Source organism: Protomyctophum parallelum (assembly GCF_964188405.1).
Source record: "Protomyctophum parallelum genome assembly, chromosome: 6".
NCBI lineage: Eukaryota > Metazoa > Chordata > Actinopteri > Myctophiformes > Myctophidae > Protomyctophum > Protomyctophum parallelum.
This window is the reverse complement of record NC_139701.1, coordinates 17,015,855-17,029,498: the sequence shown is the minus strand read 5'-3', so window position 1 is coordinate 17,029,498 and position 13,644 is coordinate 17,015,855. Positions and strand designations below refer to the sequence as shown.

General features: G+C 41.3%; 1 protein-coding gene and 1 pseudogene across 2 annotated transcripts; both read left to right on the top strand.

Moving 5' to 3' along the window:
- Positions 1 to 253: 253 nt before the first annotated feature.
- Positions 254 to 6,219, top strand: LOC310859877 (galectin-3-binding protein B-like; the record flags this gene model as incomplete). Its single annotated transcript, XM_083766643.1, has 6 exons — positions 254 to 305; positions 3,052 to 3,243; positions 4,266 to 4,397; positions 4,740 to 5,013; positions 5,154 to 5,763; positions 6,067 to 6,219. 6 exons carry the CDS (start codon positions 254 to 256, stop codon positions 6,217 to 6,219), a joined length of 1,413 nt encoding a protein of 470 aa, XP_083622769.1.
- Positions 6,220 to 8,775: 2,556 nt separating this feature from the next.
- Positions 8,776 to 13,079, top strand: LOC310859876 (galectin-3-binding protein B-like; annotated as a pseudogene). The gene is made up of 6 exons: positions 8,776 to 8,836; positions 9,514 to 9,712; positions 11,188 to 11,319; positions 11,604 to 11,877; positions 12,020 to 12,629; positions 12,933 to 13,079. The product of its transcript is annotated as a galectin-3-binding protein B-like (transcript).
- The last annotated feature ends 565 nt before the right edge of the window (positions 13,080 to 13,644 follow it).

Below are 13,644 nucleotides of genomic sequence, written 5' to 3'. Positions count from 1 at the left end.
CCACACACTGGTTCAGTTTACGGTGTGTCCGCTCCTTGGCATGCCTCCCTGCATTATCACACTTGCACAAACAAAGCCTCTCTCTCTGTGTATAGGTGCATCTGTTCTCTTTCCAGTCTACAAAATCATAGTATCAATGCAAAACAACACTTTTTTTCATTTTTTTCATTTGTTTTAGGCTTTTGTGCCTTTATTGATAGTTACAGTGAAGACAGACAGGAAAGAGGGAGAGAGACATGCAGCAAAGGTCGCCATGAACGGGACTCGAACACACGATGCACAGTCAAGCCAGAGCCTATTATGTGGTACGCTCCTGGACCACTAGGGATAGGGATAGAAACACATTCTGACACATGTAACGTGCGTGTGTGTGTGTGTGTGTGCGTGTGCGTGTGCGTGTGCGTGTGTGTCCATGTGTCCATTTGCAAGAATTTCCATGTCTTCCACTTGTTTTTCAGACTTATCATCATCTGCAGCACCAGGAAAATGTCAAGAGAGTGTTTCTTCATATCCTGTGTCCTTCTCTTGGTTAACATCACTCTTGGTGGGTGGGACTTCATGTTGCTTTACACCTGACAGCTGAGAGTCCTCAATAAGCTCTCTGTGGCCCCTTGAAAACATTTAAATTCCAAAGCGTTTCCTAAAAGAATCCAAGGAAAATGCTGGCCCACAGTAAAACCAGAGATTTGTTTTATCAGTGAAATCAGTTACTTGTTTGAAAACTCAGTTCTACATATGCTGCTTGACTGGTGGAGGGAATTATTAAAATATTTAGGGTATAAAAACCACTCTAATTAGTAGTACCAAAGTATATTTACCACTCAAATTATTATTAAAGTATTTACCTTATATATAGGGAATAAAACAGGTAATCATAAGGGGGAAAAGGATATGTAATCATATAATGTGCGACTAAATAGTAACAGGCCTCACTAAAGCTAAAATCATGGAATTAGTAAATATTTATTGAAGTAGAGAGTATAAAGTACACAGAGGCATCTTTCTCCCGACGCGTGCACGCTCGTGCATGCACACACTCTCTCTCTCTCTCAGGTCCCCCAAAGCAGGTCAACCTGACCTCTCGACTGGACTGTGCAAACAATGAGATGGCAGGATGGTTGGGGAAACGTACACACACACATAAGGGAGGGTGATACTCAGGGTACAGGGTTCACACACCACACACACACACACACACACACACACACACACACACACACTGGTTGATTTAAGTAAGAGTACAATGACTGACTGGCACATTTAAGAAAGCTCAAATACACACACATAAAGATGATCTCATAATGACTGGAACATTTAATTGAACACCTCACATATGCCCACCAGGGGGGCAGTCAGCCAGATATTTCGTGAAGCCTCATTTGAAATCGGTAGTTCATAATAATGGCCTGTTGTGGCGCTGGACTGGACCCAAAAAGCCCCATAGCTCCATAGAGGCCCATGTATTTTGGCCCAACTTCACCTAGACTGTATTACCTTAATAAACATGGTCATGAATACTTTCTTCTTCCAGTCACTAGTTTAAAGTCTCATTTCTAATGTCATAATATTCTTTTTGGAAAATTATGGTCCCATTAATTAAAAAAATGACCATAAAGAAAAAAAAACATTGCGTATGTTCTGAGGGGCGTGGCTACCGTTACAGTCTATGATCGGGATTCCCCTCCCACTCGAGTCAAAATAAAAACCAACGGAGAAGAAGGGGGGAAGTCCCGCCTCGTTGTCTGGGCAGCCAATGGCCAGCTGGTCCAAAACGGAGCCAGCCAATGGCCAGCTGGTACCAAACGGATCTAGAAAGATGGCGACTTACAGTGCAGGAATAACAGGCTTCATTTTACGTCCATGTTAGACCCGGCGAACGCTTTGTCCATATTTTTTACAGTCTATGACGCCCACACACCCAGGGAGCAGAGTCCGGAAGAGAGGGCCAACGCGACACTTCAAAGAGGGAGGATGGCCCCCGGAAGAAATAAACGAACGTGATTGGACTATAGTCACAAAATTGGAACTATTAAATATGTCTGGATACCATGGAATCTTGACTCTCTCATGCCGTAGGAGGGAGTCCAGAGGTCTACTGGTGGTTTAATCGGTGACTTCTGTCGGTAACATTGATTGTTCACATCCATATTTGATTCATTATGATTGTAATAGGCTCAATTTATATTGTTGTAGACATAGGGACAAAACATAAATGTACGTTAGTTAATAGGGCTTTGATTATTAAAACTTATAGATAATTATAACTATTTGTTGTGTATTCATTCCAGAGGTTGGCACAAGTTTTGGACATAATCATGCAAAACGAACGCGTATTGATCTGGTTTTCTGTCTGTACCTCCTTGGAGGTTAAAGGTGAAAGGCCAGAGGTTAAAATCTTCTCCACTGGTAGGCCTACCGTTCCTGCTACCCTGCCTTTACACTAGTAGGCCTACTGCAAGACAAATATTTTAATTCAGGTGATGAGGGGAAAGTGTTGTTTTTACCAGTGGTGTAAAGTAGGCCTACCTTTAGGGTGCTGTCACACCAAACTGTCATTCTACCTATATGGATTCTGGCAATGTGGTGTTTTTGTTTTAGTTTTTTGCTGAAATCCACAAATGGCAACAAACTGCTCCATTCCCATTGAAAAGCATTGGCAGAATCCGTCCTCATAGACATAATCAAAGTTCGGTGTGATGATTCGCACCCTACTGGAATTTACTTCTACTCCACTACTGCGGCAAATATTATACTTTTACTCCACTACAATTATTTGAAAACTTTAGTTACTTTGTACATTATTATTATAATTACAAAACATACATTAACCCATTCAGCCCAATATACATTTCGGCATTTGAAAATAGCTGATCTACAAGCTTACAGAGCTTGTAGATCTGCTATTTTCAAAAGATTTGTATACATTTTAAAACCTGTGAAATGGGACATTCTGCATAATGAGTACTTTCGTACATTTTGATACCAATACTTGTAAAAGAGTAGCCTAGTTCTACATTGTAGTATTTACACTTATGTTTTTTGTCTCTTCAGGGTTTCAGAATGGACACCTGAGGCTGGTTGGGGGACAGTCTTCCAACGAGGGTCGTGTGGAGGTCTATTATAATGGTCATTGGGGAACAGTGTGTGATGATGACTGGGATATGGCGGAAGCAAAAGTTGTGTGTAGCTATCTCAACTTCCCTGATGCCAAAGCTGCCGTTGCTGGAGGAGTGTATGGTCAAGGTGCATTCATCATTGTTTTATTTTTGCAATATTCTTTTCAGTCATGCAGCACACGACACACAGAAGATGTCATAGCAGCCACTAAGTATACTACGTGCCAAAACAGAGTAGAGAAGTGGGCGTGGTTTTCTGGTTCCACTGAAAAATCGTCCATTTAGATTTTTCCCATAAAAATATTTGTATCAATTACTTTAAGTCTAGAATAAAGCCATCCAGGATCCGGGTGGAATCATGCCCATAAAACCTTTGATTCAGTGAAAAAAATATAATGAATTTTATTTTATTAAATATATTATTATATCATATAATTAAATATCCAAAAAACGTTTCACCAGGATCCGGGGTGGCTTGATTCTAGCCTAAAAATAAACACACCCAAGTGAAGTGAGGGGCGCTAATTTATTAAAGTCTAACTATGATTAGGTGATGTAATGGTGATGTATAAACACACACGGACAAAACAAACATTAAACTCTCTTTATTGTAAATGGAATTTCATGTTTGTGTTAGGGACAAGATGACGTAAATTTCCCTTCATTGTCAATGGCATTTTTAATGTTTGTTTAATTTTTGTTTGCCTGAAGAAGGTCAGTAGACCGAAAGCTTGCTAAATAAATACATACAGATCCTTTATTTTTCTAATGTTTGTTTAACTAAAAACAAACATTAAACCTGTATTGATATAAACTAGGCCCTAGTTTCGACATGAGCTGTCCCCTAGTTACTAGGGGACAGCTGTCGAATTTGAAGTTGGTGGGGTGAACGGTTCTCGAGTTACCTGGATTACAACAGTATACTACATGCACACACATGCAGACAGATACTTATGGAGTTCCGTGTCAGACATGCCTGCCATCTATTAGCCAATTCATCATTCTGTTGAGCTGGTCAAGTCATCAATATGTTTGTAAATCTCTATGGGAAAAATGAATGGCCGATCTTTCAGTGGAACCAGAAAACCACGGCCACTGCTATTGATGATTCGAGTTCAAATGACGCTAATTGGATAATGTTCCCTGCAGGTTCTGGCAACATCTGGATGGATGATTTAGCCTGCACTGGGACAGAGAACGAGCTCTTCAGTTGTGGTTTCAGTGGCTGGGGAGACTCCGATTGTAAACATGAGGAGGATGCTGGTGTGATCTGTATGCAAGGTCAGACATATGTCACTGAATACCTATTTATGTCTCTTTATGGGAAATGTAGTACAATGCCTTGTTATCTAAAAGATATTTCCCCAAATATATGTGTATTTTCTCAAATGTAATGATTTGTTTTTACTGTAACTAATGTTCTAAAAAGTCTATAAAAATACTTTGTTACATTCATTCTTTCAACCACCTGCATTCAACTGCATGGGATTTCTTATTTTGCCAAAATAATACGTCTACTATATTAAACATATAAGACAATTTATACTAAATTTATACTTTTTTAGTATTGTATAATGTCCCTTTATGTTTATAAACACAGTATTCCATTAATAATACATTCAGAGGCAGATGTCCAGAATGTGAGTCGTGCATTTGAAGTGGACCACAGCACAGAGATGTCTGAACTCCTGGGGGCGCTGTTTGACAGTGGACGTGACTGTGACTTTAACATTACTGTGGAAGAGAACAACAGCACCCTGGAGACCATTTGTGTCCACAAGCTGATTCTCACCCTGGACCCGAAGGCCTCTTTCCTCGACATCTCGCTGACAAACCTCAGCAGCCTCAGCGTTGATGTCAGTTCTAACTGTCATCAGTATGTCAGCAACTTTGTCAGGTAAAAGGAATATTGCCTCGTATTTGGTGTGTTTGAGCTGACTTAATATGAACCACATATACACAGTACAGTACAACAACAACAGACATTTGTTTACGTTTGGATAGGTGAACGTTGATTGTTCTGTATGTCCCATGCAGGTACCTGTACACACGAGAGATTGGCATCACCACATCCTCTGCCCAGTGCATTCACAAGATGGCATCTGACTGGGGCCTGAAACAGCTTCAGGAGGAGGCAAGGAAACTTTTCATCTATCTTCTTCCTCAAGACTCCACCTTCCAGACCCAGATCTCTCTGTATGAATACTCAGTCCACACAGGCGACAAGGAAATGCAGAAAATCTGTCTCCGCTACTTGGCTTGGAACTTTGAGGCATTCATCCGCTCCCCAACCTGGACCAGCGCTCCCCTGGGAACCATCAAGGCTCTACTATCCCGCTCAGACCTGGTGGTTCCCAGTGAGTCGTACGTTCTTAAGGGGCTGGAGAGCTGGGAGGCCGCTCATATGAGCACACCTATCTCTGAGGATCAGTTTGACCTATTGAAACTCATACGTTTCCCCATGATCTCAGCTGAAGAGCTGTATGGACTTCAAAACCCTCGCTACCAGGCTGGGAAGTTGCTTGGTTTTCAGTTCAGTGCCCTGCGTATGAGTCAACTATTTGGTGAGCTTATACGGCAGTGGAAACCTTACACACCCAGAATCTACACGGACAAACCATGGAGCTTTGCATTCGATGACCAGGAAGTCCAGCATTATAGAATGCATGGGTACGTCAATCGAAACCATAACAATTACCAAAGCCTCACGGCCTCTTTCAGTACACCTGTCCACACCAGTGCCTATTTCACCCTCTTCAGAGACATGAGCTGGTCCACACAGTTGTACATTAAAAGTAATGAATGTAGTAATAATGGTTTCAAGTGCCCAGCAGCAACGCTATCACCAGGACGAAACAATGATGATTTGCCTGCAGAATTTCAAAAAAGCATTGTTTATGAAAACAAGGTTGTACTAAGTTGTGCAGGAAAGTATGTGTTCCATGTCCAGGATTTCAAGCGTGTCAGCGACAAAGATATGGCCCTCATCCCAACTACTACAGTTTATCCATGTGACCAGCACAGTGATCAGCACATCTACCAGATGGTGGTTCGGCCCAAATACACAACAGGGCTCAAGTTCACTGAGGAAGAGGAAGAATGAAGTATTTTAATTAGTTATTTTGCGCTAATAATATTATTGGTTATTTGCATTTCCTTAAGTCCTTTTACCTGTTATTGTAAAATTCATGCGCTCAAAGTAAGGATACGTCAGCCTCATCCAGGTTGTGAGACGAGCCAAAAAGAGACTGGCTACCTGTGCAAACTCCAGACATGCCTTACCTGTGTTCTGGCATAGAAAAGTGTGCGACTTTGCTTGTTGTTCCGTGGTCCAGCCTGTCTGAGTGAGAGATGGCAGTAAAATAAATGCAATATATTTGTGAAAAATATAGATTTATTATAAAAAAAATAATTTCTGCATCAGGCAAGTGCAGGGCTAGGCCTTGCCTTGCTGGGCCTGACGGCCCACCACTGCCGTGGTCCCATTTCTGAAGAAAACTCAGCGCTTGTTGTTCATGTATGGAGGACATTGTTTTTGTTTTGTACCGTATTTGTTTTTGTTCACACTGTCGAGGAACAGTTGTCTCTAAAGTCTACTTTAAATAACAGCAGTGCTGAATGATAAACGCCTGAACTGATGCATCAAAACTCGAAGATTTGAAAATGTTCTAATCCTTAAATCAAAATGCCATGAAAATAACTAACTCTTTCTCCACTGAGTATGTTTATTGTTTACTGTTGCTAGGTACCCGCCCCCCCCCCCCCCCCCCCCTCTCGGTGTCTGTCTGCTGTCTATCTCTTTGTCTGTTTGTCTGTATGTCTCTCTCTCTCTCTCTCCTCATATATCTGTCATAATACATTACATATATTTGTTGCAAGAGAAATATCTCAAATTTAGTTAGTTTTTTGGTTGAGAAATTCCATCCTCTAATATTTTATATTATTTTAATTATTTATGAAAATGGTATTAACAGTTTGCAGAATGGATACATTTCAAGGAAAGTACAGGTAAATAAAAAACTGCTAAGGGGATAAAACAAAAAAAGCACTAAAAGCCCAAACCACACCAAAGGGTCGGGTTGGGACAAAACCTTGAGTTGCCTTGGTGTGGTCTACCTTAAAAAACATTTTGTCCCAACCTCCCAACCCTTTGGTGTGGTTTGGGCTTAAGACTGTATTACTGTTGCTATAGGTAACACTTCTCCACACCGCATCCATTCTTCCATTCTAGTCTCTTTGTATGTCCCTCCCTCTGTGTGTGTGTCTCTCTCTCTCTCTCTCTCTCTCCCTCCCTCCCTCCCTGGTTACTAAAATAGTGCTTTCATGGGACAAAGGGGACCATTTCTTGACAGTTAGGCATTAGACATTCACCAAACATCTATTTGTTGCAAGAGAAATATCTCAAATTTGGTAAGACTTTTTACTTTTTTGGTTAAAGAACTTTCTTCCTCTTGAATAGTTAATCTTGTGAGAAAAGCAAATGTGTTTGGCTTGTGCAATGTGCATGTATTTTGTGTGAACATAATAAGTAACAATAAAATGTTATTTTTTAAACTAAATTTTACCCTATCATTATTTCAGCTGTTTATAGAAGGAAGAAGATATTTGTCAATTTGGGAGTAAATAATGTCACTTTATCAAAAACCTGCTAATAGTTTATCTTTCAGAATTATCCATAGCCTACACAAATCAGATCTCTTGAGTGCTTTCTAACCTATTGTGTACTATCATTAATCAGAGAGGAAGCATGACAGAAATAGATAAAAAAGCAATTGTGACGCAATTGTATATAAAAGTATAAATTGTGATTAAATAGGAGAGTGCTCTGTATTATAAAGGATCAGGGTGTATGTTGTACATAGAGTGCAAATGAAAATAACCCCAGATGCATTATGCGATTATCAATTTTTAATCAAGTTGTCCTAATGTTCTTTTTAGAGTGACTCTGAGATATTTGGAACTTGTATACAGTTCTTGTGTTTATGTAGTTCTCTGGCTGAACATTTCTAAAGCTGCAAGAGTTGGGGTCTGCGTGCGCCCACAGACCTCATGGGTTTCGTTTCCCGGAGCTCATGGGTTTCATTTTCCTCGGCAGACAGGAACAACCGGCTGTGAATAATTATGTAACTGTAACACATGTACACATCCTAGAAAATGGGTTTAGTGTCGTTATGGCTGGGGTACCCAGGTGTGTGTGTGTGTGTGTGTGTGTGTGTGTGTGTGTGTGTGTGTGTGTGTGTGTGTGTGTGTGTGCGTGCGTGCGTGCGTGTGTGCGTGCGTGTGTAGGAAGGGGAATCTATGGACATCTATGTTTTAGCCTTCAGTATGGGGTCTAGAGAGAGAAAGAGAGCCTCATTGGACTTATCTGTGTGTGTGTGTGTGTGTGTGTGTGTGTGTGTGTGTGTGTGTGTGTGTGTGTGTGTGTGTGTGTGTGTGTGTGTGTGTGTGTGTGTGTGTGTGTGTGTGTGTGTGTGTGTGTGTGTGTGTGTGTGTGTGTGTGTGTGTGTGTGTGTGCGCGCGGGGGGGGTCTCTACATTTGTGTATGTGATCATTTTGAACAGCTTTTGCATATAGAGACATGTGTCTCAAAGTGTACATTTGCAGGATTTTCCATGTCATCCACTTGTTTTTCAGACTTATCATCTGCAGCACCAGAAAAATGTCAAGAGAGTGTTTCTTCATCATATCCTGTGTCCTTCTCTTGGTCAACATCACTCTTGGTGGGTGGGACTTCATGTTGCTAAACGCCTGACAGCTGAGAGTCCTCAATAAACTTATACCATATGTGGCCCCATGTACGGACCCGTTTAAATTCCAAAGCATTTTCTAGACGAATTCAAGGGAAATGCTGTGCGATTATCTTCACAGACAGGGCCCACAGTCATTTGTTTTTTATTACTTAGTTTTATTAATGAAATCAGTTGCTTGTTTGAAAACTTCATAGTAATGCTTTAACTGTCCATGTCATGTAATTTAATAACTAAGTTCTTCAGACATTTATCTGGAAGCCTCAGTTCTACATCTGCTGCTTGACCATTCCTGCTACTCTGCCTTTAGACTACCGCAGACAAATATTTTAATTAAGGTAGAATTATGTAGATGATCTTTAAATAGTATATTCATCCCTATATATATACATTTCTGTATTTGAAGATAGCTGAGCTACAAGCTTGTAGATCTGCTAATTTCAAAGGATTCTTATACATTTGAATACTTGTTAAATGGGACATTCTGCATATGAGTAATCTCTACTGTTAAGTTACTTTAAGTACATTTTGATAACAATACTTGTGTAGTTTTACTTGTAACAGAGTAATTCTACATTGCAGTATTGGCACTTTTACTGGAGTAGAAAATGTGAATACTTTTTCTACCACTGTTTTTTACCCCTCTTCAGGGTTTCAGAATGGACAAGTGAGGCTGGTTGGGGGAAAGTCTTCTAACGAGGGTCGTGTGGAGGTCTATTATAATGGTCATTGGGGAACAGTGTGTGATGATAACTGGGATCTGGGATATGGCGGAAGCAAAAGTGGTGTGTCGCTATCTCAACTTCCCTGATGCCAAAGCTGCCGTTGCTGGAGGAGTGTATGGTCAAGGTGCATTCATTATTTACTGTATTCTTTTTGTAATATGCTTTTCAGTTGTCGTGTCCAGGGAAATGACAGGAAATGTACAGCCGGAATGAACTGGGATACTCAATATAGTCCGACACAAGGTTAGCAAAGCAAAGCAAAGTTCTTTGTTTACCCAGGGAAGTGGACTAAGCTTGAGATGCTTGTTTACAGCCACACGTGCGTGAAATATGCGGTTGAGTACATTGTATATGTTCAGTGAATAAATTGTATATGTTCAGGGAAGGAAGATCCCCTTTAACCTATGCATCTGGCTTAACTCTACTATCAGTGTATGTCCAAGTGTGTGGGTGCTGTGCGTGTACGACGTGCATGTGACCCTATGAGCCGATGCGTCTATGTGCTGTACTGTATGGCCTGTGTGTGTGTGTGTGTGTGTGTGTGTGTGTGTGTGTGTGTGTGTGTGTGTGTGTGTCAGTTGGGAGTGCTGCTGCCTAAGTACAGTATGTATGTGAATCCAACTGTGTGTATGTGTGTGTATGTGTGTGTGTGTGTGTGTGTGTGTGTGTGTGTGTGTGTGTGTGTGTGTGTGTGTGTGTGTGTGTGTGTGTGTGTTGTATGGTTCTGAGATGTGTGTGTGTGTGTGTGTGTGTGTGTATGTGTGTGTGTGTGTGTGTGTGTGTGTGTGTGTGTGTGTGTGTGTGTGTGTGTGTGTGTGTGTGTGTGTGTGTGTGTGTGTGTGTGTGTGTGTGTGTGTGTGTTCTGAGATCCCACACAGTCATGCACACAACACACAGAAGATGTCATAGCAGCCACAAAGTAATGAAAGCATAATACGTGCCAAAACAGAGTAGATACAAATACTAATAAGAAATGCTAAATGGCATGATAGTATATTGGATGTGTTTCTCCAGAACAAGTTTATGTGCATAATACATTTCAATCCAGCTTCAGAAAGGAACATAGCACTGAAACTGTTTTTGTAAAAGTAATTAATGATCCTATAGGCTGTCCTGGCTCTTAGGATTTGACTTGTTTTAAAATTGTGGCTACTAAGAAATATGGTGAAGCAGCTTTCTGCTTCTATGGGCCGACGGCCTGGAACTCCCACTACAGCTGACAGGCACCCTCTATAGACATCTTTAAGACACAGCTTAAGACCCACCTCTTCACTCTTGCTGAGTTGAGTTTGTTTTTACTCTGTTTTTACCACTGTCCTGATTTGATGCCGTTTTATGTTCTTTGCTATTGTTTTATTGTCTTAACTGCCTGCCTGTTTTAATGCTGTTTTAGGTTTTTATTTTTTTTATTGTTTTCTGTTCTGCTCTGTAAAGCACTTTTAGCTAGTGCTAGGCTTAAAACTATTGATATAAATATCTTTGTAAATCTCTATGGGAAAAATGAATGGCAGATTTTTCAGTGGAACCAGAAAACCACACTCACTGCGATTGTTGATTCAAGTTCAAATGACGCTAATTGGATAATGTTTCCTGGCTAAGGTTCTGGCTACATCTGGATGGATGATTTAGCCTGCACTGGGACAGAGAACGAGCTCTTCAACTGTGGTTTCAGGGGCTGGGGAGTCTCCGATTGTAAACATGAAGAGGATGCTGGTGTGATCTGTATGCAAGGTCAGACATATGTCACTGAATACCTATTTTTGTCTCTTTATGATAAATCTAAAAAGTTTATGAAAATACCTTGTGCATTTATTTGCATTCAACTGCATGGAATTTCAAATTTTGTCAAAATAATATTTCTACTATATATAATATAACATATAAGTAGCCTACAATATATATGCTTCTTTGTACAATTTATTTTTTTCCAGTTTTATGGTGATGTGCAGAGTATTGTATAATGTCCCTAATATCCCATGCTTATAAACACAGTATTCCATTAATAATACATTCAGAGGCAGATGTCCAGAATGTGAGTCGTGCATTTGAAGTGGACCACAGCACAGAGATGTCTGAACTCCTGGGGGCGCTGTTTGACAGTGGACGTGACTGTGACTTTAATATTACTGTGGAAGAGAACAACAGCACCCTGGAGACCATTTGTGTCCACAAGCTGATTCTCACCCTGGACCCGAAGGCCTCTTTCCTCGACATCTCGCTGACAAACCTCAGCAGCCTCAGCGTTGATGTCAGTTCTAACTGTCATCAGTATGTCAGCAACTTTGTCAGGTAAAAGGAATATTGCCTCGTATTTGGTGTGTTTGAGCTGACTTAATATGAACCACATATACACAGTACAGTACAACAGCAACAGACATTTGTTTACGTTTGCATATAGGTGATCGTTGATTGTTCTGTATGTCCCATGCAGGTACCTGTACACACGAGAGATTGGCATCACCACATCCTCTGCCCAGTGCATTCACAAGATGGCATCTGACTGGGGCCTGAAACAGCTTCAGGAGGAGGCAAGGAAACTTTTCATCTATCTTCTTCCTCAAGACTCCACCTTCCAGACCCAGATCTCTCTGTATGAATACTCAGTCCACACAGGCGACAAGGAAATGCAGAAAATCTGTCTCCGCTACTTGGCTTGGAACTTTGAGGCACTCGTCCGCTCCCCAACCTGGACCAGCGCTCCCCTGGGAACCATCAAGGCTCTACTATCCCGCTCAGACCTGGTGGTTCCCAGTGAGTCGTACGTTCTTAAGGGGCTGGAGAGCTGGGAGGCCGCTAATGTGAGCACGCCTATCTCTGAGGATCAGTTTGACCTATTGAAACTCATACGTTTCCCCATGATCTCAGCTGAAGAGCTGTACGGACTTCAAAACCCTCGCTACCAGGCTGGGAAGTTGCTTGGTTTTCAGTTCAGTGCCCTGCGTATGAGTCAACTATTTGGCGAGCTTGTACGGCAGTGGAAACCTTACACACCCAGAATCTACACGGTCAAACCATGGAGCTTTGTGTTCGATGACCAGGAAGTCCAGAATTATAGAAAGCATGGGTACTTTACTCGAAAGAATAACCGATACGAAAGCCTCAGGGCCTCTTTCAGTACACCTGTCCACACCAGTGCCTATTTCACCCTCTTCAGAGACATGAGCTGGTCCACACAGTTGTACATTAAAAGTAATGAATGTAGTAATAATGGTTTCAAGTGCCCAGCTGCAACGCTATCACCAGAACGAAACAATGGTGATTTGCCTGCAGAATTTCAAAAAAGCATTGTTTATGAAAACAAGGTTGTACTAAGTTGTGCAGGAAAGTATGTGTTCCATGTCCAGGATTTCAAGAGTGTCAACAACAAAGATATGGCCCTCATCCCAACTACCACAGTTTATCCATGTGACTCCAATCAGCACATCTACCAGATGGTGGTTCGGCCCAAATACACAACAGGGCTCAAGTTCACTGAGGAAGAGGAAGAATGAAGTACTTGAATTAGTTATTTTGCTATATTAAATAGTTTAATCTCACTAATTATTTGCATTTACTTGAGTCCAACTAACAGCCATGTGTGTCTGTCTGTCTGTCTGTCTGTCTGTCTGTCTGTCTGTCCGTCCGTCCGTCCCTATGTATACGTTTGAGTCTGAACAGCTGCAGTAGCACTGGGTGACCTGCTGGGTGACCTGGGGTGGCATTGTTGGGCGCTGGGGCCGTGTGAACCTCCTGATTGGGACGCACACACACATGCACTCACATGCATGCACGCACACACACACACACACACACACACACACACACACACACACACACACACACACACACACACACACACACACACACACACACACACACACACACACACACACACACACACACACACACACACACACACACACAGTAACTATAACAATAAAAGTGTAGTTGCACCACTCAGTTCAGACAGATCTTAATAACATACTTGTGTAAATCATGTCTTTGTATTAAACATGCTTGTATTAATCTCACTGACCAGTAACTAGTGAAAATAAAGAATATTATTCTGTTGACACA